Raw genomic sequence first — 26,816 nt, forward strand, 5'->3', positions numbered from 1 at the left:
CTTTTCAAATTGGCCAAGAAAATTGCTGCTGACATCTGATCTCGGGATTACTAATATTAACACGCTCCGTACATCATCATCAATAATTCTCATTATCGTGCAGAAATAGAGAGTAACGTGCAAACTGCGTTATGAAACAAAGCGATTGTACTTATCTTAACACAATTTGGACAATGTGAAGGGAAGGCCGCATAAAATCGAAGCGGCGCAGAACGCGCGAGAAATCCAAACTCGTCGAAATTATACCGCTTCCAATCTCCTTGATAAGAAGATCACGCGGGGTGCAACCCCGCAATTTCAACATTTCCTTTTCTTTCTTTCTTCTTTTTTTCTTTCTTGAGCGCAGTAATGAAATATAAATATCGACGATAAATACATAACGCATCTTGCTGGAAGGAGGGAGAAGGTGGAATGAAGGGGGAGTCAGAGCGAGAAATCGCGAATTGGAGGTAGGTAAGATCGCACAAAAGTAGCGAAGCGAAGAATTCTCTCAGGGGAACTCCGTGCAGCTACCGGATAAAAGAAAAGGAAGTCGAGGCAAGTTACTGCCTGCGAGCCTTTAGATGAGAGTCGAGAAGACGAAGAAAAAAGGGTCGTGGAAGAGAAAAGAGGGTGATCCGGTCGGCGGCGGCGGCGGCGGTGGCGGCAGTGGCGGCCCACTGGGTTGTTTCTGATTCGTAATTAGAGATGAGTGAGGCCAGGAAGAGGCCAAAGAATACATTTCTCTCCAAGCGAGTAATAGCTAACGGTACGGTGCAAGCCAACCGGAAGAATAACTGAGTTCCCATTTTCCTTATTTTATCTTTCTTCTTCTTCTTCTTCTTCTTTTCTTTATCTCTTTCTCCTCTTTCGCTCTTACATCTATTTCGCTCGGTCTCTCGTCCATCGGCACCTTTCTGTTACCTCGTCCCTGTTTCTACCTTATTCCATACCTCTTGGAGGATGGGAGAAAGAAAGGGAGGGATTTTTTCGTGGCAATCTTTTTGCAATGAGGTAACGACAGATTCTCGCCGTGAAGCCCTTAATTGTGCATTGACCTGGCGGGGCTACCGTGATACTGAGAGAACTCTTCTTTTCCACACGTGTATTGCCTGGCAGCACCGAAGAGAACGTATATTACGTGTGCTGTTTCTACTAAATTCTGAAATCTCATTTTTAATCTCGATATCTATTTAAGGGAATTTAGCTGTCTGTGTGTGTGTTTGAGGAAAGTCACACGATAATAATGTATTGCGAATATGTAATCTCAGCGAGTTGAGATTGAACAACATTCGTCTTAAACACGGCATTAACAAAGGCATTAATGACACTTAACATTGTTCGTTTTGAAACGAATTGTTAATTTTAACGGCTGTTGTTAACTATTTCTGATCGCTGTTTCACCTCTAATCCTCGTGAAATATTGTCTAATTTCAGACTCAGCAACGGGCGTAATGACGACCGGGACGTTACTACTGATTACTCTGGCCGTAATGATAATTCGATAAACGGAACACGAGTCTTCTCTTGGTTGACACGCCATTGGTGGATTTCTTTCATTAACAAACTGAATTTAAATAATTAGACTTTAAACGATACGTGAAGCATACATACATACACAGGTACACATGTATACATATACATATAATAATAAACACACAAAAACACACGTACACTCACGCACATACGTATTCGTGCATATGCGTAATTATATATACAAGTGACACAAAGACTGAACGAGTAGTTAGCGTCGTATTAAATGACGGTGAATAATTTACGCGTGCCAAGTTTAGTGTAGCGACAACAAAGTCTACGAGAAGCCAAGAATTAAAGGAGCACGAACCTCTCATCGATCCTTCACTCGGAAATTGTGTGTGGTGAGATGACTCAGGCGGGGACGCGTAAGGACGGAGAAAGAGAAACAACGAGAATGAAAAATGGATGATTGACAAAGTGCAACGACTATCGCTTTCAGTGTAATATATTGTAAAACGCCGTAACAAGCTGACGTCGACTGCAATACCAGTGATCCCGTCTCTGCAGGTGCAATTTAAGACGTGTGAGAGTGAGTCGTTACGTTTTTATAACAACACGGGAGAATTTTAATCACGCGATAACTGGTATCCCGAAATATCAAAACAAAAATACTCGAGCTTAATAATGGATTAAAGTTTGAGACCGAGCCAATTAGTTTTCGCTCTTTTTATATTTATACCATTTCGAGGTCATTTCTTTTCTTCTTCTTTTTTTTCCATTGGTATGATTGATGGGCACAAGGTTCTTCGATTTTATCAGCAACGTAAACGATTGAATTTGAAGATTTGTCGTAGCGGAAATTGCGGAAATTAATCGCACTTTGAGCGAAATTAATTTTCTACGGAACCTCGAACTAAATTCTACCTACGTAGACGCGCGTCTCAGTTCCATTTGTACTTCTAAACAACGGCGACTTTCTTTTCTTATCGAGATATGAAAAAACGGGAAGATGTGGCACCTCAAACGTGTATTATCTCCAACGTCAATCCCAATGTTTCGTTTTTCTTTTTTAAGTTCGTGAGACAATAGCGCCCTTTCTAATCTGCCAAGTGTTCTAACTCGTCCGATTCTCCTCCTTCGTATCTCTGCCTTCTTGCGTACGAAATCGTGGATCCAATCTCGATACTTGAGATTAAAACGTCAGATTCGGTCTAGAGAGAAGTTGCTCCCCATTCAAAGAGGTGCTCGAAAGAAGAACCGAAAGAGAGGGAAATGGAAAATGGAAAGTCCGCGAAACGAAACGGAGATGCGCCATAACCATAGAAAGTGTCGAATTAGGTCGATGTGAATGTAATGGCCGATCTTGACACTATAAGCAAAAGTGAAACGTCGACCTTAATTTTTGCTACGATCTAATACCATTAATCGCAATCGGGCGGATACTGCGTCGCACCGATGTTTCGAAAGTGCCACAGTCCCTTTTATTCGATCCTGTCAAATATAAAAGCAACTATAGCTCCGTTTCCTCGCTCTAAATAGTGCTCATCCTGCGTCGCGAGATGTTATCTTCTTTCATCTCGTTATTTCCATCACGTTCCATGTGGTTATGATTACATGACTTTTGCATCGGAAAAGCGATAAGTAGAAAATAACCCTCCTTTGTATAAGTATCTCCGCGCTCTTTTGCACACGGCCTTTTTTTTGTAAACGAATACCAATTACGCGGAAAAAACAGCTACGTCCGGCAGGCTTTTGTCTTACGTCGAAAAGAAAGGGACTCAAGCTCACGGACTTGTAAAGAAGAACGCGAACGATTCGGCGCTCTGTATTATTTAACTAGCTGAGTTTCTAGTAGCAGTAAGCCGTTCGTAAAAACAAAGAAAAAAAAACACCCATTTCGTGAGGATGAATTTTCATATGACTACGTGTCCGCACACTGATGTTATTTGCGATTGAAGTGACGTCGGCATGCATTCATAACGGACACGGAAATTTTTCGCGGTGAGTTGCATGGAACTGCTCGGAGGGGATCATGAGTGAAATGACTGCTAAATAAATACATTAGATTTGTCAAACGTGTCGAATCTATTTCACGCTGCTGCCACGCACCGTGCGAGCGATCAATTTATATTTCCGCATTAATTGATCAAATTAGGATTTATTCGCGGACACGGCTGCGAAAATCTGCCTTTGCCATGCCGGTTTTAAGCGGACTCCGAACTACTTAGGAATATCCATTATTCAGCGTACATCTTGTTTAAAGCAACAGGTTCGAGAGTCTCTGCACTCGCGCGCAAAAGGAGTTAATGCTTGCGACGGATTAAAGAAGGGAACGGTCGACTTAGGGATTATGCGGACTTACTCTGATGAGGTCTGTAATCGTATCATTCGCGAGACTACCTACAGTCTTCTAACTTTAAAAGTCATAAGCATTTAACATAAGGGGATTGCGCGCTTTTGGAGCATCGTGATTGTCGGAGCGGTGCAATCTGCAAATCTTATTGCGACGAATCCGAATCCTGACCCGGCCCTCAACGTTGTTAGGGGACAATTTCTCTCTCGACTATCGTGTGAAACATTGATTTGCATTTACATAATGACGATTGAACGGCATTTCCTTTCTGTTTTTTTCAAAGGCATTCTCTACAAATGCATTACATTGTCGCGCAACATTATGACGCAAAATTACGCAGAAATCTTTAGAAAGTATTTAAACAGAGGTGCTATATAACTTAGACGTCGCGTTTAATGACATTAGTATTTCAATTAATTTTCAACAAAACAGAAAGAGAGAGAGAGAGAGAGAGAGAAAGAGCGAGAAAGAAGAGAAAGAAGAGAAAGATGTTGAGATACTTGGTGTCAATTATATAAAAATATTCCGAAACTTCTTAAAATTATTATTGAGATTATGCTTCTCACGGGACTGTTATATATAAGTTCAACTTTCTCTCTCTAATTGAGAATTATTCATTTGCCATTTCCACATAATTGTCTAAAAAAAAAATAAAAGAAAGTATGAATGCACTAGTGATCTATTGTAAATTCCAGAACGAACAAATTTGTTCACCATCATAACGCAGCGCGTGATGCCACTTATTTCAAATCATTGACACTTGTTACAATCAGAAGGAAAAGCATCAAGATAATCGTCACAAACAAATATTTAATATACTCATGTAATTTTTACGCGCTCACATGGAAAAGAAAAAAACGGCAAATCTTTTTTACGACAAAGCATGACTAGATGACCGTTATTTAGATGACACTTAAGTATTGGTTTGACGTGAAATTATAACGAGCTTAGCCAATCGGTGGCATAAAGCACGTACATACATACAGTCTCGCGTAAAATGTATAAATACGCAGCTCCGAAGAAATCTCTCGGTGTATCTCTGAAATAGTTCTGCTTTACAGGAGATCGGCAATTAAAACGATACAGTAAAAATTCGTTATTCTCTTCGATCATGCCTAAAGACTCGAAAGACATCGGTCTACCGAGAATCTATCTCTTGCCCATTACGCAGATAAAATTTGTACGTGTATGTATGTATGTACGTGTATACGCGTGTGTGTAATGCGTGTAAAGCAACAATGACTTTTTTTTGTGTACCCATCCGCAATGCCATTTTCCATTAGCATCGTAGCTGCAACACGTTCTTCGTAATTCGGAATATACCGACTGTGTATCATTGATTCAAAAGTAAAATACGTGATCAGATTTGCAAAGGCAAATATATTATACGTACGGATAAGTGTTCGTGGCAAGTTAACAAGTGTAAAAGAAAGAATAGCGGTAGCTTGGGCAACGGCATCCAATATGGTCTGCTTCTATTTAAGATGCGTGAGAGAATTTTTATATTTTTCGAAAATAAAGATATTTTACCATAAGTGAAATTGGAAAAGTAACAATTTGCGAATGAAGTAAAGATTTCAACTGACTTAGGTAACCACGAGGGATACAACGTCGAATTTTTCGAAACGTTTAATTAGTCATATCGAACACAATATAGCCCTTATTATTTCTTCCTAAAAAATAAAATCGAAGTGTTGTGTATACGTATATGCGTACGTGTGCATACGCAAACGTGTTGGTGTGCATAATAAATGTGTGTATGTGTGTGTAAATTAACAGAAACTGAATTAAATTAACAAGTGTATCGCACAATATTTAGTAAAATATTTTTTTAGGGTAAATGTTCTCTTTCTCTTTTGTTAAACCCCAAGCACTCCTCGTGGATAAAATAAATATACACGCGTGCACATGCTCTTCACTGCATCTCTTTGCACACGTTGCGAATATATATTTAGGATTTAGAAATTAGAATCGAATAAGTAGAAATGGCAGAATAGAATCATTATCCTATGTGTATTCAATATGGCCTAACTGGACCAGATTGGGTTGCCCTAGCAAAACGAAAATTTTTCTCTGAGAACTGAACAGAAGAAGATGTCACGATAATCAAGTGAAACGTTTACATCGTTTATATCGGTATACTAAATATGACTATACTGAGTAAAAAGCACAATGTCAAATTTAGTGGCAAACTTTCGCCGATTATTGCAAAAGTATTCGAACGATCGGTCTAAAGATGCTCGAACGGCTTAATTCGCCGTTGATAAATGTTGCGAAGGTAATTATTATTAATTAAATTCATAGTGTAAGTACTGAGAAGTATATGATAAGTTATTAGACCATATTGGGTCCTGTACTATATTAGATACAGCTACCTCATAATTTACAAAAATAGTCAAACTCTTATTGCAGTAGAGCTATGCTACTACAGTCGACGATAATAATTGCTTAATTAAATTTGAGTGCTCCGGTGGCTAAGGGAAAATGGTGACGCAGAATATATTCGAACGATCGGTCTAAGAATGCTCGAACGTTGACTCGTCACTGGCGAATCCTGTGAAAGTAATTATTTACAAAAACGTACACCTCCCGAATGATCTTGATCTTGAGAACACATTGTAGAGGGTGCATCGAACAAAATCCGCGCTTCGAATCAATCGTGCATCGGTCACTTCTGTGGCTGTCACTTAAATGCTTTATGAAATAAATATGTCTCAAGATTAGGGCAATTCCGAGCGAGATAGAAGTCTTTGTAAATGATTACCCTTGTAAATACGAAGTGATAAGAAATATACGTAGAATAAGCTTCGCAGCGTACGATATAATAAGTATGTGCGGCGTATCACACATACCCCATCTTTCCGTTTTGCGGTTCTCACACTTGATTTCCCTTGTATCCCATCGTTTCCTCGCACGGAGAATCGCGCGGATGGATAAATCTTAGCGAAAGATATTTTGACCGTAGTCCAAAGTAATACGGATCGACGTGACAAGGAATCGCCATTTAGCATTGTAAGTGCGTATGGTGAGACACGTGTTAAACGCGAAGGTATACATGTATACATAACGCAAATTATAAATATGAAAATACAAATATATAAATATAAATAATAATACGAAAAATACGGGGATCTATTAAGTATATATATTATATATATATATATATATATATATATGTTATATAAATATATCATTATATAATATTATGCTTTGCGTCGTTGAGTTGAATGTTGTTATTTATAAGAAAACCGAAAAACGAGAGATTCTTATGAATATGCTCGACATATGTAATAAAACAAGGGTTACGTAAAAACTCTATAATAGTTGCGTTTTTCTTTCCGTCCAATATCACCTTTCACCCCTCAAATACTCTTTCTCTCTCTCTCTCTCTCTCTTTCTTCGCCTGCTGATTAAATAAAATTTATAAAACACAGTTCACACAAATTTGACGCTAAACAGAATATTGTTAAAATATCTCGCACTACTAGATTGCTTCGTAGTAAATATTTTATGTCGACATAAGTAACTAGTTAAACGTGTCTTATTTTTCAAATTTATCTTTCACCTATTATCAGCAATAATAATAACAGAGAAAACTGTTACGATCTTCTCGGCTAGAAATAATGCAGACGCGATCGAATTTCGCAAATTTTCATGGAATAAGAGACAGGTGCTGTTAAATCGTTCTATTCCATCTATTCATTTATAATGTTGCTGCTATGATTTTATCCCTACTAATTTTACTTATTTAGTTATTGTTGATTGATATTTATCTAATATAAATTCCCGTAGTCTATTAATAATTCACATAAATAATTGATATATTTCAATTAATATTAATTATTATTAATAAATGAACGCTCAAATTTGAATGAATCCCCATACGCATTGGAAAATATTGGATCACGACTGCCGATGCAAATCTCGCGAGCGGTATTTCGTTCCTCGATGCACGATCCTGTTCGTTAAGCTAAATACATCAGGATACGCATCTCCGCCGACGAGAGAAGAGGTGCTGAGAGTTTAGGGAACATTCGGGCCACGTGGAGAATTGCGCACGACGTTATCTGCCATCGACGGATTAAATCGGGCCGACTATATGTTTATGCAGCGGCATGCGAAGTGGCGTGAAAGTTCAACAGCGTTGGATATACGTCGTCGGTGACGAAGATAGCAGGCCGTGCGAGCCCACCAGCAAGGGTCGAGAGGAGAATATGTCAACCTTTACATAATATTTCGCCGCTTATTGCCGCTAATGTTGTAACAAGCGACTCGCCGGTCGCATACTAACCGAAGGATTAATTCCGCTCGCAGTCCGCAAGACGACTCGCGAACACGGCATTTCCCGCTGACAAGTTAGAATCAGTTTAGAAACCCGTAAGCCCGGCAGTCGCTAATTAAAACTATGCTACTCCAGACTACCGAGAATTAGAACGGGAAAGCGGCCGAAGTTCGTTTATTCAACACGGTTCATTTTATTCGTGCATCAGTGTCGGTGTCCTGAAATCATTCGCGCGGCATATTAGTCAGCTGTTTCTTTCCCTCGACGTCAGATAAGATTCGCTTTTTTTTTCTTTTTCAGTAAAGACAAAGACTGAAGAACATTTAATAATGCATTTTATTATTTTACGCCGCTAATGAAGAGTCTGCAACGTAGATTGAATTCTGTTACGAAAGTTCGCAACATGTTCGAAGGACGGGCTTAAAATGATGACCGGAAGAAGAAAGAAGTTACCTTGAAATCTTGATGAGGCCGAGTTGCCGGCAAGGGTAGGCATTGCAGCGGATGAATTAACTCCACTCTCGACTTGCCCTGCACCATTAGTTGGTCTCTTCTACGTTACTTTATAATGTGGTCCATGATAAACGCGGCCGCCTCGCCAGACATTTTCGTCGCGACCATTCATTCGAGTTTCCTTTCCTTTCAATGACCCGTTCTCTTTTTCTCTCGGCTGTATTGTCGAAGTGTACTTTATTCTCCCGAGACATTCGCCGAAAGATATTCACAATGCGAATAAGTAAGAAAAACCACAAGACATAAATTAGAAAGCCTCACCTTTATCAAATACACGGTAATAATGTACGATATGTCCAGTAAATTATAATATAACCGACTGGGAGGTAATCCCTTGAGGAACAAAGAAGAAAACGACATATTAAGAAATATAGACTAAGGTTGCATAGTTTCCGAATCAAATGATTTGAGTGTGAAAGTACTACAGAAGAATGTTATTACGGACCACTTATCGGAAATTTTTACGCGAGATTTCAATTTTTTTTTATTTTTATTGAACATCCGTTATCGGTAAAAAATGTCTCACACAAGTTGAAATATTGATTTTATCGCGAATGCAGGGTGACTTTCGTTTTCAATATTTTAGCTAATTTAGTCTGCATATACATATGCGCTATTATTTATAGTATTTAGTGTGTAAATAAAAATTTATCTCACAATTAGCTTAGCTACGAGGCCATTTGGCCAGTTACTCATTAAACCGTGTTATTGATAAACAGATAAATCCGTTATAAATGAATGTTCGAAAACTTCAAATATAATTATCGCTATTATTACGCAGGATTAATTTAAGCTAATTATTTCCAGACTTTTTATCTTTTTAATATAAAAGCAGTTTTTCCACATGAGATGTGAAAGGAAAATATCATTAACGCACTTATCGAAAAAAAAAAATATTTTAACAGGCTAAATTATTTTTTTGATAGCATCATCTTTAATATGTTTTATAATACGCCATTTGTATTCGAATTTTCTTTCAACTGGAATTATTTAAATTATCATGTTAAAAGTATTTTCTTTATTTCATAAGGAGTTTCATATGTGCTCTTCCTTTCTGTAAAGAAGATAATGATTTTTCCAGTCTTGTAAGTATTATACTCTATAAACATAGGTATAAACTCGACAAGTTGAATCTTCGGAAAGCCTTGCATCACGGAACGCGTTAGCAACCTGGTATAGATATATCATTAGCATAGCTGTTATTGTCAGCATAATACCGTTAAAGCTGTGAAATCAGCAAAGTGATAAGACCGATTCATATAAGCTGCGAAACGGCGCATGTATATTACGTCAAACTGCAGTACATACAAGCAATCTTACCGTAATAAAATTAGATAACTTCTTATTTACGTGCAGATAAGATTATCCTTACACAATGTATGCATCGCGCGAAAATACGCGAAAATACCGCGGAATAAACACACACACAAATCATATTGTCAAAATAAAAAATCTCTTTTAACTCGAGCAATTTATCAATCCGCGTAAAAATTAAACTCTTGTTATTAATCGGTTAATCAACACACCACTCTCTCCCTGATCCTGAATTCTTTCTTTAACACTCAGAGTGTATTCTTTTATATCCGATATCAGAAAGGATTTCCGGCAAGTTACATGATTAATTTATCACATACATAATGCTGCGTGAAAGGGTGATTCAACAATTATATCATGCCACGAGGAAAGTCTATTAGCTTGCACGACGGTCTATAGTGGCCGAGAAAGGGGGAGTAAAGGAACGTCATATTAAATGGCATAACTTATCTATATAGATGCACGTGATTATTCACTTTGCACTCGTGACACATTAGTTTACATTTGGTGAAAATGTTTCAGTTTTCATATGGTTTTGTGTTAATAATCAAAATGTGAATGTGTTAATATTTATTCTTTTAAACACACATTTTTTACTAGTCAAAAACGCTTACTCTCAATAACGTTGCCGACAATAGCTCTGTAATAGCAAACGATAGTAAACGATAGAGTCGGTCGAGAGGGTTGGCAGCTCTATCACCGATAAGAATGCATTCGCGATCAAAAATGACTCGAGGCTATGAAGGCCCGATGGAAGCATTTCGACGCGCGATTCGGGATTACGAGAATACCACGTCGATGCAACTCGAAATATGACGCGAGACGAGCCGACAAACGAAGAACTCGTCCGGTCCTCCGCCGGCACGTATCACGCATATTCGGCACGGTAACCCGGCGATGGATTCTTAGTGCGAGCCGCGCGGAAGTCCGGGAATTCGCAATCCGTTTACGAATTTCAAACGGCAAGGTAATGGCTCGTGCGTAGTCGCGCGGTTAGAAATTACAATTCGAATTCCAGTGCTGTAGCTGACGACGCGAGGGAGAGAGTGAGGCGAGAAGGGAAAAGAGTGAGAGAGAGGAGAAGGGAAGTACGGATATTGGGGTAAGAGAGATAGGGGATGATGCCAGGAAGCGGTAGAAGCGGAGGAGCTCTCGAGCTGGCAGTTGACCCGCGCGCGCGCACGCGGATATAACGGGTTTTCGATCTCTGTTCGGTGGCGGTATTCTGGAATTGTAATCGCAGCTCCCATTCGGACGGTTCTACGCACGTCGTAGTCGGTCGTCCTCTACGGGAACGACTACGATGCGGTCGAATTCCATTTTAATTACTTATCCTCGATCCGCGTCGCAATGCCTCGTCACGTCGGGCCGCGGCGTGATACTTCTTACTTGAAATGATAAATATACATTTTTTTTCGAAGTACGCGTTACGGGATACCGTAAATAGCGATAAGTAGCAGATCATGATCCTTTATCGTGATTTCACCTCTGACAAGATGTCAATACATGATGTGGACATAATGACCGGTTATTCCGCATTTTGCAACTGGTTTCTGTACTATTTTTGATACAGTAAACAGTATAAGTTGCCGGTGGATACGAACGTACTAATAAGAAAGATTGCCATATGCTAATAAGTAAGGTACAGGTACGTATCGTTAATGTAATACGGAGTACCGCTAGTAGGTGAGATGTAGCTTTCGACTGAACCGTTTCGGGCGACTGTTTTCTAATTACCGAAAAGCAAACAATCTTCGCGTCAATTACATAGCGGAGGTTGTGAAAGAAGAGAAAAAAAATTGCATTCCTTGTTTAATTTAGATACATACCGGCGAAGAAATTTAACAACTAATAAGATATACAACCATAAGGAAAAAGTAGGAAATCAAAGAGATGTAATATTCTTCAACCACGAATTTTCTGCCAAAAATAGTTTAATGTGACTTTAATTTAACATAATTATATAATTCTGTTTACTTTTGATAGCAATCTCTGTTAATATTTTTTAAAACATGTATCTTAATATTTTTTTGCTTCAAGTTAAATGTTGCAGTGGAACATGGAGTAAATTTTTACGTGTTTATATTTTGATAAATTGTATGATGTTAACATCTGTAATATCATTGCAAAACTGCACAATTGTTTAAAATTTATGTTCACTTGTATCCTACAGATGAAGAAAGGAAATTTGCACAAGTGTATCGTAACCATGACCCGATATGTGTGTGCAATTGTTTGTGAAATTATTTTACACAAAGTCAATTATGAAACATTATATGTTAAATATCTTACTTCATGAATGTCCAAGGCTACCAAATGAAGAATTAACGTCGTTGCGGTTGTCATGCTTTACTGTAAAATTATTTCACAGTATATCGGGAATTTATATAAATTAGAGCGGCTTCTTCGTCGCCGACTAACCATTGCTGACAACAGTTCTTCTACGTGTCTGACACGAATATTATATATTATATTTAAGGCTGTTTTAAGTTCAACTTCGGATGATGCTTCATTTCATTAGCTACAAAACACCCAAAGATAAGGTAAAAAACTTAAAATGCAACTTGAATACTGCCGTATAACTATTATAACATATTTGTTATATAAATTTTTATTTCTAAATTATAGCAACAGAATGTGTTCACTGGATAATTATATACAAAAGAACAAATTATAAAATAAAAATAAATGGGTAGTCATATACAAAAAAAAATAAAATTACAAAATTGTAATATGACTGTTACAACATTTTCGTTACATAATTTTTTATTTCAAAGTTATATAACAGCAACTGAATGTGTTAACTGGGTTCTTATTTAAAAGAAAAACTTTATTATTTTTTGCACTATAAATAATTATAATGTAAAAGTAATATTGATTTCACATTACAAACTGTTTACTTAAGCATTTTAAATCTCATACATATAATGCTAAAATAAAAAAGGGAAAACAATTCTTCATATATATACAGAGTACACATATAGAAAATTTTTAATATTTTTTTGTAATAAATTAAAGTATAACTTTATAGATGCTTAACTAATATTGGGCTTTAGTTGAATTAACCACACATTATGTTCCGTAATTAAATATACGCATGAGGAAATTTCTGTCATCTTGTGAAGTAAGCTAAACTTAGAAAACACTATTGCGACAAATTAAGAGAGTGGGAAAAAGAGGCGCGGCCCCAACTTTAAAAAATAGCAGGCGATACTCGTACGACAGTCAATTGGTCGGGAACAGGCTAAATAAGCACACGCATAAGTTGAAGACTCCTTTCGAAGACTCGTCGCTGGAAAAACGGTGCAAAAGTTTCGATTTAAAACAAGTCTTCGAAGACAGCATCGACGTTTCACATATTACAGAAGCAAAAGCTAACATTGCAAGTACGTAAAGCACATTTGAAACAATTATTATATAGATATAGAGAATTACAAGATGATATCCTAAGTAGCAGAGTAATGCCGGAGGACGTTATATTGATGTCATATTGATGTTAGAGACGTAATATTGCCGTTTATATGACGTCCTCTAACGTCACTTTGCTATTTGAAATTAGAATATAAAGTATTTGAAATTAGAGTATAAAGTATTTCGTGTAAAAGTAAGGAGAACAAATAAAATCTTTTATTATTTTTATTATTATTATTATTGAAAGAATTCTCTCTCTCTCTTCTTCGCGTAAAATTGAAAAATTAATATCATTTAGCTTTCTCTTAACTTGAATGACGTTCTTAACATCTCTCATGCATCATTAAATTTATTACTCTTATGGTGAAAGGTAAAGATATTCTTTAATTATTTTTTCATGCTATTTTTCGATAATTTATTTTATTCCCAGTTATATTACCTTAAATAGGACGTATTATACTTTTTTCCTTATGTATCATAAAAGTTGTTGGAGAGTATTAAGAATGACAGAGCATTACTAATATTTCAATTTCTAAAATTAATTATCTCGAAACTTAAGTCACATATAACAAAAATTGTATTCTAGACACTGCACTTATTTTTTACACGAGAACTTACTTTCTTTCACTCCTTTACTTTCTTTTTTGGTTATACCGGTCCCTTCACACTCTATATATACAAGGTTTCACATTTTCGCCACATGATTTTTTAATAACAGATTTCTTAGCTGAGCGTAGCGAAGAAATCTTTGATAATCGACTTGAACAATGAACGGAGCTACAAAAATAATTCCGTTTAAAAGCAAAGTTACCGCCAAAAGTAATTTAATGCTACTTTAATCTAACAAATTGAGTTATTGTCATATTTAGTTATTGTCGACTTATTTCGTTTGATAATAAGTATTACTTCGATAATATTTATTATTGAATAATGATAATACTAGAAAAACGATATCATAAAAATTACTATAAATTAATAGACATGATATTTTATAATGGCTTCTTAATTATAATCGTTTATAATGGGTTCTTAATTATTTCACGAGAAATAACTTATTTATAACGCTACATAGTAATCGCACATTTAATGATCTTAGAGATAAAGTGGCAAAAGGAGGAAGAGAGGGAGTAGGAAAAAAGAAACGAGAGTAAAAAAAGAATATTAGGAGGAAAAGAGTGAGAGAGGAAGAGAGAGATGAAATATCATAAAGATTGCTCTCAGAGAAAATTCTTACCTAATTGAAGGAAAAACTTCCTCCGAAATTGATAAGGCGGCTAACTCAAATGTGCTTGTGACATTGTATTTGTAACAGATAACTCCGAAACTGAATTTAACTATAAAATAGATAATCGTTAAAATGATTTTGCATTATTACACAACACATTCTGTGCGTTGCAAAATCAGAAACCTTAATCGAATAAATAAAAGTTATTATCTGTGCGATTCATTTGATTTCACTTCATTCCTCAAGGATGGCAAAATTGCAATATCACTTAAGCATCGTGCTTATGTCGTGTTTTGGCATATTCACGGGATTGGAAGCTCATTCAAAACAATCAGAAAACGACTCCACGAAATTACGACTTATCAACACGGTGAGATACGAAAATTTGCATTGCGCAAATAAAGGTACGTTTTATCGACAAAATGCAAGGTTCTTATATATTTCAATATTCAGGTGTTCAGACATGGCGATCGGACGATGGAAATACAATTAGGAGAATCGTATCCAAATGACCCAAACAAAAATTTCAATAGCTATCCTGATGGCGATGGTCAGCTGACTAACGTAAGACCTGACTTGCTACAACGTAATACATATTACATAATATTGTTAATTATTTCCATCTTATTCTTTCGCAGTGTACACCCTATTTTTATATTGACATTTTTTATTTTGTTAATCCTTTTATTATCAAAATCGTTGGATGTAGAACGCGTCGTGTATTATTTACTAGAGTAAATAAATATTTTCAAGAATTAAAATATTAAAAATTATTGATACATCAACGTACTTGCGTATATCGCATTTTCAGCTTCTTATTATTTATCCTGCATTAATACGTCAGAAATGTTGATATTTCCTTATCGAGTTCTATTTTCGCAAGAGTAATTAATAGCTTAATCGTATTCTTCCTTGTCTTTATCACCTATATGATCTTAAAGGTTGGCAAGAAAAGAGCATATGACTTAGGAGTAGTACTGAGGAAGAAATACAATGATTTTCTCGGAGATGTTTATTATCAACCAAATGTCCATGCGCGTAGCACGTCTTTCCCGAGAACTAAGATGACGCTACAGTTAGTCCTCGCAGGACTTTACCCTCCTGCACGTATTCAAAAGTGGCATTCAAGCCTAGCTTGGCAACCTGTGAATATTCAATATACGTTTGTTAGAAATGATGGTCTGCTGTTTCCGGCTTACTGCCCCGAGTAAGTAAACCTTTAAGGCTTAACCACCTATGTACACCTACAATGATAAATTGTGCATTACATTTCGCAAATGTTTCAATGAAAATGTTTTTTTTAAATAAATTGTGATATTTCATCCAGGCGCTTGGATAAAACTAACTGTCGTAACTTAAACTATTTCAGATTTATCTTTACAATTTTCAAAATTAAACAACAAGAATTTTATTTCACGATAATCTCGCCTATATTATAGATTTAATAAAGATTATCTCGGACATCTTGTCGTGAGAATTGTAATATCGTACTTCTGAATTATTCGAATTATTTCTTCGCATCATCTTGAAACGTTCTTTTTTTATTTTTCACTCTGTCTCTTTATCCCGGTAGATACCAACAAAAGCTGTCGGAAATCGAACAAACCCCAGAAGTGATAGCGCAAATACAACAATATGAAGATTTAATGAAAGAGACGTCAAAGTATACAGGGAAAAATATGACCAGCGCGTTTGACCTCTTTATTCTATTTAACACTTTTGTTACGCAAAAGTACTTGGGCTTACCTTTGCCCGACTGGGCGGGAGATAAATGTCTACAGAGTAAATTGTTCGATGCGGCTATTTTCTATTATAACTTAATGAGCTACAATGACGAGCTCACTAGACTTAATGGAGGTAAATTTAAATCAAAAACCTAATTACTAAAGATTAATAGAAACAATTTTCCAATTATACCGATTAAATTTAAATTAATTTAAATTAAATTAATTGGTCCCAATATATCACTAAAGATTTAAACGAACAACTTGCATTTAATCTAGTACCACCAAACGCTTACGAATATTGTGTGATTGATTATTGGATTTTCACACATGCAATTCTTTCTAGGCATATTGTTACACAGAATGATCCAAGATATGAAGGGAGTGATCAATGGAACTTTAGTAGATAGAAAGATCAACCTCTTCTCCGCACATGATATTAACGTGGTCGCTATGCTTAAAGCTCTAGATATATACGACAACACTTTTCCGTCGTTTACAAGCACCGTTATCGTAGAATTGCACGAGAAGGACAATAATTATTTTGTCAAGGTAAGTGCGACATCGTTCTAACACGGCTTATGTCATATTCGAATTTCCCGCCACTTATATTGCACGGGATATTTAAGTTGTCCACATATACGATAACGCGATCTGATACATTGCGCGAATTGACGAACAATAACAATAACATCTTTTCCATTTGCAGGTGTTACGTTATTTGGGTGATCCATCTCAAATGATCGAAGTGCGCATTCCTGGCTGCGATATGTTATGTCCGTACGATAAATTCGTCAAATTGAGATTAGCAGCAACCGCAACGGATGAAGAAAATCCGAAATGCCCGAGAACGCTTTTAGATCATCTATAAGAACGTAATATACGATATAATATAATATAACACACATTCTAAAGTCTATATCTAAATTTAAGTCCAAACAAATTGGAAAGTATCTTTTTTGTTATTACATGTAACAAATTATTTAATCGGACCATGCTCAAAAAAGTTTAGAACTTTTATAAGATTTCCGTAAAAGTAATTAGAAAAAATACATTTTCAAATAAAAAGAAGCAAATAAAAAAGGACAGTGCATGTAATTTATCATGTGAAAAACCCTTCGAGAGTAGATTTAACGGTTGAACATAATATTAATAAAATCTAGGTTTTTACAAACATATATCGTATTTAATTTCGTTTCCGAATTATAGCGAGTTTCGTTTTCTAATGAATTGTACCTGCCTAACTTCACAAGAAGTGTTCGGAATAACTGGTTTTCGTCTCAATACGAGCTTGCAAACTGCTGTCTGATCATCGATCTGCTTGCTCCACATCACGTATCCAGTCGTTACTCCGATATGTTCGAAACTTGATAATCAACAATCAAGCGGAAGTAAAAAATTATAGTTTAGCTGTTAATTTCTAAATTAACTTAGCCGTTAATTAATAACAAGAATTCTTATAAACTTCCTATAAAAGAGGAACAAAATCAAATACGGACATGTGTTTATAGAAACTTATTTCACGTGTGTTCATAGAAACGTTTTCAAGTGCTAAACATATATATCTAAAATATTGCCTGTATAATAAAGTTACATCATGTGTAAATAAGATTAAAACTGACCCTCCTGAAAATCCGCTGATGGTCTCGTAGATGTCCCAAATATGTACCTTGACGAAGACATGGCACGCGGCACAGTTACCTACTTTACCTTTCGGCCGCGTAATGACACCCGCCACCCTCTTTTACTTTTTATACACCATCCTCACTTTTCCTCCTCATCTTTCTCTCGTTTCATCTTCATCTTAATTTCTATATCTCGTGTAGTTACACGTTTCTTCTACCATTTAGTATGTATATGTTTGTCACAATATGTCCACAAACCAAAACCGAATCGTATGATAGGCAATATTGCTTATTTAAATTTAATTAAAATTTTGGTGTAATCATCACATCGTTCTATCTTTTCAGTTTTCTTTATATTTTATTCTAATTCTCTTTCTCCTATTACTTTCTCGCTTTATCTCTACCATTATCTTCACGTTTATTTTCGTGTTTACTTTTTTTTTGTATTTTTCTTGTATTTTTCTAGTCCATTTGCGCCTCGATATGTCTCCAAATAAAAGTCGCACTGTTCCGTTTTAATGGTTAGTCTTGTCGATTAAAATTTAGACATCACACCTATTTATATTTTATTTTCTGACTCGTACGTATGAATATTTCACGATAGTATAACGCTGTGCGTTATTATATTATAATTTAATTAATTTTATTATAATTAATCTCATGATTTATTTTTTATAGAAAGTTATATCGCGCATTAGAAAATATATAAAGTTAATTTCAACTTAATCAACTTAATAATCAACTTAAAAAATGGCAAATGTCAAATTTTATGTGCATTATTTTATCGTTCTGATATTTTATTCCAATGTATTCGCAATACAAAAAGATGAATTTAGCTTGGAAAAAAGGGGAAATGATTATGATGTAAATCTTCCAGGCACGAAATTACGACTCATCAGCATGGTGAGATAGAAACTATAATTTTATAAATAAAAATATATCTTATCAAGGTTAAGAAAGACAAGTTATATTGAAATATTCAGGTATTCAGACACGGCGATCGGACATTGGACAATGATTTCAGTTTTATGTATCCAAACAACCCATATATAAATCACGATGACTACCCATACAACGACGGCCAATTAACTCAGGTAATGTTCGACTTACATATTACATTGCGCCAGATTGTTAATATTTTTACATCTAAATCATTAGACATAACGCACGTCAAAGTACTTACACAGTCATGTATTTACAGAAATAATTTCGAGAAATTTAAAATTAGAGTTAATATATGGTAAAAATTGCAGATGATAAATTGCAGATAGTAAAAATTGCAGACCTCTCGTTTCTTTAGGAAAATTATTAATAACATAATTGTAGTTTCTTTGTTTTTCATCTTTATTATTAATGCGTTATTACGAAGGCTGGCAGGAGAAGAGCGTTTCTATTTGGGCAATTACTAAGAAAATGGTATAATGATTTTCTCGGAAATATATATTATCCACCAAATGTGTACGCGCGTAGTACGGTACTTCCCAGGACTAAGATGACTCTGCAAGTGATACTTGCGGCACTTTACCCGCCAATTGACAGCAGACAAAAATGGAATGAGAATCTATCTTGGCAACCAGTAGATACGATTTATACTAGTTCATCTCAAGATAGTCTATTGTTTCCATACAACTGTAAAGAGTAAGTAATTGCTCTTTTTTTTTCAAAAAAGTCGTATGTTTCTCATTTATTTCAGTGTAAATAAAAGTTGCGACGTTTGTTCGATTAATCAGTCGCTTGAATAGAAAAAATTGTAATTTAAATTCGTTTTAGTCTTTCGTTGCTTATGAAACTTCGCTTCCCACGTATGTCTTATAATCTTATTGCAACTTGGGGTATAATTTTAATGTTATATAAATTAAAGGAATTCTTGAAACATCGTGAGATTCTAATTCTTCTTAATTTCTTTCTTGATAGGTATCGTGAAACTTACATCAACATATTACACAGTAATGCAGTGATAGCTGAAATAGAAGCGTTTAATGACACGATAAAAGATTTGTCAAAATATGTAGGAAGAAATATTAGTGGTGTTTATGAACTCTCTGCTCTGTATCATATTTTGAGCATACAAGCATCTATGAACCTAAGTTTACCCAAATGGTCCCACGACGTGTTTCCAAGCGGCAGACTTTTCGATGCAGCAATGCTCCAATATAAATTATACAACTACAATGACAAGCTCATTAGACTTAATGGAGGCAAGTTTAAGTCACAAGTGTACGAATATTACAAATTGTAATTTTACAAAAGATTAATAGAAATAATCTTGCGATCATACCAATTATGAAAATTTCAATTAATTATTCCAACTAGACGAGAGATTTTGAATAATTAATATTTACACGATCTAGTCCAAACTGCTCATAAATTTTATACTTCTTTTTCTCAAGATACGCGTGTATTCCTTTTTAGGTATATTGTTATACAAAATACTTCAAGACATGAATGGAGTGATAAATGGAACTTTATCAGATAGAAAGATCAATCTCTTTTCCGCACATGACGTAAACGTGTTCGCGTTTTTGCGAGCTTTGGGTATATTTGATAACAAAATCCCGGCATTTACAAGCAGCGTCATCGTAGAGCTGCGCGAAAAGAACGGCGAATATTTCGTTCGAGTAAGTGTAAAATCGTTGTTACGACAATCTCGCATCTTTCGCGATTGATGTTACACGTGACGTCTCGTTGTTTCGTCCGCCCGCGCACGTCGATTAACGAGTGACAATAACGCGTAATTTACACTTTTCCAGGTGTTACATTATTTAGGTATACCATCAGTTCTATCGCCAGTAAGAATTCCCAACTGCGATGTGCTTTGCCCGTTCGAGAAATTTATCCGTTTGACATCGGCGACGACTGCGACGCACGAAGATCCTAAATGCCCGCTGACGATTGCTATTTACTAATAACGATCTTCTCACGTGACGTGACAATTATTATTCCTGCTACGTAAAAACAATTTATTTTATATCTGACCGTACTGCGAAGTACGAACAATGAACAAGTAGTTCGCCTTCGTAAGTTTCCATAATCTTTTTAACCGGCCATTATATTACGACGGTGCTATCTGCCGAATGGCAGCGTTTCGTTACGTTTCCTCATTATACGCGATATCGTAGCGTTGAAAACTAGATGCCCATACGCGCGATCGCGGAAAGTTAAGTTCGTTAAGTATGCCCGTAGTCGTGTCTTATCGAGGACACCGAGCTCAGATCCTCCGCCTACCGTGCCGCGGCATAACAATTACCCTATTATTTCGCACACACCACCGCCGGCAATTCGTTGGGCCTATACACCGCGCATTTCCGTTTCACGATACACCTCCGACTTCCATTAAGGGTAAATCTTTTTGGCCGTTGTGTAAGCTGATATCAGCGGTTGAGGTTTAATTCCGCCATTTCGCTGTTATTAACGCTCACGTCAACGCACGATGGACAATATTTGAAATCTATTCGCCGTCTGTGTTTTTCTTTTATAATAAAATACTCGTTAATAGTATTATTATTGTTATTGCCGGTTGTAAGAAGAGCCTATGCACTTGACGGTATGGATAAGCCACGTGAAACGAGAGACATTTTTTTATAAAATGTATGGAGAGTACAGCGTACAATATAGATACAATACAATATAAATATACAATATAGATTTTTGTGTGTGAGCATAGTATTAGAGCAATCGTTCTCTGAATTGTTTAAATTATCACAGAACTCCTCGTCGGGAGAATAGAAGGCTTCAGCTATTCTAAAGACGAACTTCGTCTCCCTTTTTCCCCTTTTCTTTCGTACCGGACCATCCTTTTCTATTATCCCTTTTTCTCCTGTAATCCTTCCCTCGCTCCTTCGGGATAAACTCTTGAAATTTCCGAGAGTTGCCCGGACGAGAAGAACCAGTTCCGCACTCCTAATTCTCCAGAATTAAACTCGCGAAATCGTTCTAATTGCGGACACAGAGTGTCGAGGCACTTACATCGAATCCTAGTTGCATTGTCCTTTGCCGACGTAACACTACGATCAAATTAATCACATCGATCGAGCGTCGCTAAACATCCGTTAGATTATATTTACGCCGATGAAAAGGCGGGCTAATTAATTAAATCAATTTCAAACCGCCGATGAAAATACGTTATTCCATACATGCACGCACGCATACGTTAACGCAATGCGCGAAACGTTCCAGAGAAAAATATAAATATTTTCCCAAATTGGTAATTTGTTGTTGTTATAGACTGGAACTTTTTAATAATTGACGGTAAAATTGGTGCGAAATTTTGCTAGCCTGCTCTCATAAAATTTCGTTTCGCGCATTTTTCGGACTTTGATGCGGGGGGAATTTGCGGACTTTTAGTGCCAGACGATCGCAATGTGGACGGAAAAGTGTAGTAGCTGGCAAAATGTTCGCAATGGAGAAGTGTCCTGAGGCCACAGAAGAGACCAGCTACAGTTCTTTTCAACTACAGTTTCTCTATACTTGTATTCCCTCTTTCTACCTTTCCCGCTGCTCTCTCGCGCGTTCCTTCCTTTCCCTCTCTTTTAAAACAGAGAAACGCGTGATTTTTTTTTTCACGCATAGATAGTCTATAAAAGTATTGAATAGAGCTAAATAGAGAGTACCTTAAGTTCCCAGAAAGAGAAACGCAAAATTTCAACGAAAGAACCGTTTCGTGCGAAACTTGGCTGCAAAATGCACGATTTAATTGAACATTCATAATAATTTGTCTGCACAAGAGAGTCCTAACTGAAACTCCATGGTAGCGTCGCATGCGCGATTCGTCGGCGGCAAGGAATTAGCACGAGCCGTCGGGTAGACAATAAGGAATTAATTATAATTAACTGCCATTCACAAAAGTTCGCCCGCGAACAATTTTGTGGTCGCAGTACCGGTTATAATGAACTCACCTAGCAGCTCCTATCATTTACATATTCTTACATTCAAACTAGGTTTTCGTTTGGCTGCCGCGTTAGTTCGCGCGACAACCCTGAGAAACTTCTTTAAATTATGCTCTTTGGAATATACATACCTTTGGTAGAACGGAGAATATAACATCTGTCGGAAGCTTTCCGCTGGCTCGCTGGAAAGTGGATTGTTACGATACTTATAAAATAAATATGCATCCATTCGACAAATTACGGTCGTTAAATTTCTTACCTAACGAAGAAACGGCATATTTGCATACAGAATAATCCAATGTCTTTATCTCATTAAAGTATATGATATTTTTTACGTTAACAGATTTGAAAGAATTTCATCAGTAATTGATGAGTTTTTTTAACAGATTTTTTATATACACTATCTATAATACAATATATGTTGTTGTATGATATTGCTGAGCAATTCGAAAAATTTAACTATAGTAATGCTGCATGTGAATATATTAAGTTAACGTGGGTTATAGTATTATTTTAACTTCGATTACATATTACGAGTACGAAACTGGTATATACTTTTTACTGACCGATATCCTCTCGCACACCCGTATCGTCGTCCACACGTCGCAGCTTTTCTTCATTTTAAGAAGTAGCACTAGCCATGTGGTCCCCGTATTTACGACTTCATCCTACAATGATGCTGCCCATGCTGCCCCATCATGTTAATCAATGCCGCGTGCGAAAACTCGTAAAACCATGACGATGTTAGATGTTATTAAAAAAAAGAACAAAAGAAAAAGAAAAGGGAGCAAAAAGGGGAAGGAAACATGCATTTACACACATGCAATTTCGATCTAACACGCAACGTCGGAGAAATATCTCTGCAAATTTGAAATGAACATATTTTTTTAATCAAACAGATTTTTCCACATATTCTTATGAAAACGCTCACTGGTTGGGTAGTTTATAGAAGGAACCTTCGCAAGAATCTACTTTTTTTACGACTTTTCCGGTACTTTCGATCACATGCTTTTCCTACTTTCCAAGTAACGTTTTGAAGACCTTGTGCCATTTTTTTTATAACAATCGATTTAAATTCATCTTTCGAAGATTGTTTCCCTGCTTGAGTTCTCCCGCAAACTTTCAAGCGGGTATCCTATGCAGTTAAGAGTTGAAAAATAAGTGTTTACTACATCACATATGTGAACGTATTAAATAATGTAAGTGTTGTACATACATACGCATGCAACATATACACACGCATGCACACTCACACACACACACACACACACACTTGGTTGACATTCATTCGGTAGTGCATTATCAGTTCGCTTCGCGCTCATAGGAAACCGCAATTTCCACAAATTACACGGATGAAAACTGACTCTTGCGACTGTACACCGCCGGCTACAGCGCAGTGGAATTCATGGGTCGCGGGTTATGCCGCATTCGGTGGTATGTAGTAATTAGCAACATTGCTCTCAGATCTCGTAGATGGGAGGATCAGGGAAGGGTCGAGGGAATGGGGGAGAGGGCGGGAGGGGGAGGGGGAGTATGGAGGCTGGCGAATCCACCGCCGCAGATTTCATTCGAAGGAATAGAACGCACAGCGGCGATATTATCTTGCCTGTTGTGTTGCGACTATGACGTTTAATGATCGGGTGCGTTGAAACTCGAAACCGCCAGAAACTGCGACAAAAATATTGCGAACGCTTGCTGCTCCCGAATGCCAGATCCGTCCGAAATGACGGAATTTCGTGAAATCCGCGCAAAAATTATCATGTCGACGTATAACTCGACAGGACACTTACGACGATAATTATCCAAAGCTCACTATCCTAACAGCCGCTATTAGCTCGGTATTAGTTTCAATCTGGATGGATTCGCTGCCGTTATCCTACTTGCGGCCGAAGACTAACAAGAGAAGATTTTGCGTAAGATTAACATCTTTCATTCCTTTTCTACATGAACGTTAATGTTATGAAAGTTAAACTCACCGTCAAAATGATTCTTTATCGTATATTTATGAAACACATTTAAAAAATGTATTAAAGATAAGGATACAGTACATCGCAAAAACTCGGAAACAAAGGTAACTTTTATTAACTAAAAGTGATATTAACTTTGCGTGTATATTTAGTCGCGTCTTACAAAAAAAAAAAATATTCTTTAAGTCGAAAGGTTACGTTCAATAATATGTAGTTCAAGGTACTGCCTCTGCTAAAAAAAAAAGTGATAACTGTCATCTCAAAGTCATCGGAAACAGAAAAATCAAGGATAATTTTATAACTCACACGTTTATCGGAAATAAAATAAGCTAAAAATAAACAAGATATTTTTTTAAATAGCGATAATTAAAATACTCTTTTTTTGGTTTCCTCAAAAAGCCTTCTTTAAGACATTTCTTTCGACAATTTTCTCCAATTTTGGAGCAGCTTTGCCTTCTTTTACGACGTGCAGCTGCCTCCACTCAGCCTCTCTGACATGCTGCTTGACCCTTTGCAAATATTTTTAATTGGGATTTAATAGTCACAGCTATTACCTCCATAATTTTCAACACTGAGTTTTTAAACCATCGTTAAAAATCGTTAAAAATGCTGGCGACTATTAGCAAAAATTTCAAGAATTTTTGAACCACAGAACAAATAATTTTATGTGAATTGTCATATGATGCCATTAAAATTGTTATATCCTTGTTTGATGTGTGACCATTCAAATAACGTTATAAAAGAATTTCTTTTGATCAATCTTCATAAATGAGGCAAAGCGTATCTTGAATTTTTTTATTAAGTGACAAAGGGTGATCGAATTTATCGAGAATTTTTTCATCTACCGCACGTCGCCATGTATTGGTCGCCAATACATCATAAATTCGCGTCTAACGGACAATTATAGTACATCAGTTCCTCGTTTGCGGAACTCGCACTTAATCACTATATATTTAAAATTAACCATGCGTATACTCGTCGTTGTTGTTTATAAAGTGTCGCGATTCTATGTGTTCACTATACGTTTGTCAGAATTTTGATGGAAAAACTTCGTCTTGTCGCACGTGTGGCATGTTCTTTCATTCACCCCCTCGTTTATCGTGTTTCTTGGTTTTCTTTTCTCTTCCCGGTTATTTATTCTCTTTCCCACGTGTTTCGCTCCCGCCGATCGGAATTGGTGAAGTTAATATTTGCGTTTGTATATTTTTCGTTTCCGTTATGTCCGTTTCTTTTGTCACGGATTGATCCTACCATCCTGTCGTTATCCTCGTTTGATTCGTTTGTTGTATACTCGCACAGTCGCAGTCGCAAGACTAAAGTCTGAGTCTAGTTACCTTCTCAATAGGTCTCTCCTCCTCGTAATGTAAGTTGCAATATATTGATCTATTGTTTCAATAAATCACTCAACACTTTATTAAAGTAAATGTTCAATAATAAATTGAGAACTTTTAGAACGTCTTGTGTACTCTCACCTCAATCATTTCTTATAATTCTATCGAACCTCGCTCTCTCCTGTGAAGAGACGAGCCAGCCGCTCACCGGAAACTTCCTTGTTTCGTCCGGTATCTACTACGATATTCAAAATTCTACTGGCTTCTGCCCATAGGACGCGGCAACGCTTGCCACGTGGCGAAAGTTCGGGCAGTAGCCATTAAACGTCTAGTTCTTACGGAAAAACGGCATGTTGATTGACTACCGCGCGAACTTTCGTCGAACGGTCCTATAGGCAAAGGCCATATCTCGCTACCTGAACTCTCGGTATTTTTAAGTGGGAAGCACACATTTCGGCATATCGCATGAAACGGGGTCTGACGGGGGNAGCTTTAAGAAATTGACCAATCACAGTCAAATGTGAGAAAAATAATCAACTATGACTGGTCAATTTCTCAAGGCTTAAATACCTATTTTAGACCAAAACTTATACATTTTACTTTAAGCCCGTATCAGATCTGAAAGTTCATTAAATTTCATTAAACTCGAGTTAATTTTACACTGATTGACCAAATTCAATCTCAACTTCCAATCCGTAGTCTGATACGAATTTTACGTGTCGCGATTTCA

General features: G+C 36.5%; 3 protein-coding genes across 6 annotated transcripts in view; all 3 read left to right on the plus strand.

Annotated features, from left to right (window-relative positions):
• LOC106751048 (lachesin-like) overlaps window positions 1-4,286 on the plus strand; it is a 164,138-nt gene extending 159,852 nt beyond the window's left edge. For all 4 annotated transcript variants that reach the window (XM_014631821.1, XM_014631819.1, XM_014631818.1 and 1 more), the window contains one exon: window positions 1,417-4,286. In XM_014631821.1, coding sequence (XP_014487307.1) covers window positions 1,417-1,487 — 71 coding nt within the window. In that variant the 3' untranslated portion in view covers window positions 1,488-4,286. The remainder of the gene's footprint in view (window positions 1-1,416) is intronic.
• Window positions 4,287-13,215: 8,929 nt separating this feature from the next.
• Window positions 13,216-17,256, plus strand: LOC106751033 (venom acid phosphatase Acph-1-like). Its single transcript, XM_014631777.1, has 7 exons — window positions 13,216-13,303; window positions 14,800-14,923; window positions 15,007-15,117; window positions 15,495-15,760; window positions 16,127-16,410; window positions 16,624-16,829; window positions 16,987-17,256. Exons 2-7 carry the CDS (start codon window positions 14,801-14,803, stop codon window positions 17,146-17,148), a joined length of 1,152 nt encoding a protein of 383 aa, XP_014487263.1. The 5' UTR covers window positions 13,216-13,303; window position 14,800; the 3' UTR covers window positions 17,149-17,256.
• A 1,396-nt stretch (window positions 17,257-18,652) lies between these two features.
• On the plus strand, window positions 18,653-20,808 carry LOC106751026 (venom acid phosphatase Acph-1-like). The gene is made up of 6 exons (XM_014631770.1): window positions 18,653-18,805; window positions 18,886-18,996; window positions 19,272-19,540; window positions 19,817-20,100; window positions 20,315-20,520; window positions 20,653-20,808. The coding sequence occupies exons 1-6, from the start codon at window positions 18,653-18,655 to the stop codon at window positions 20,806-20,808; spliced, it is 1,179 nt and encodes a 392-aa protein (XP_014487256.1).
• The last annotated feature ends 6,008 nt before the right edge of the window (window positions 20,809-26,816 follow it).

This window comes from Dinoponera quadriceps, unplaced genomic scaffold (assembly GCF_001313825.1).
Source record: "Dinoponera quadriceps isolate SergipeBrazil2010 unplaced genomic scaffold, ASM131382v1 scaffold6073, whole genome shotgun sequence".
Classification (NCBI taxonomy): Eukaryota; Metazoa; Arthropoda; class Insecta; order Hymenoptera; family Formicidae; genus Dinoponera; species Dinoponera quadriceps.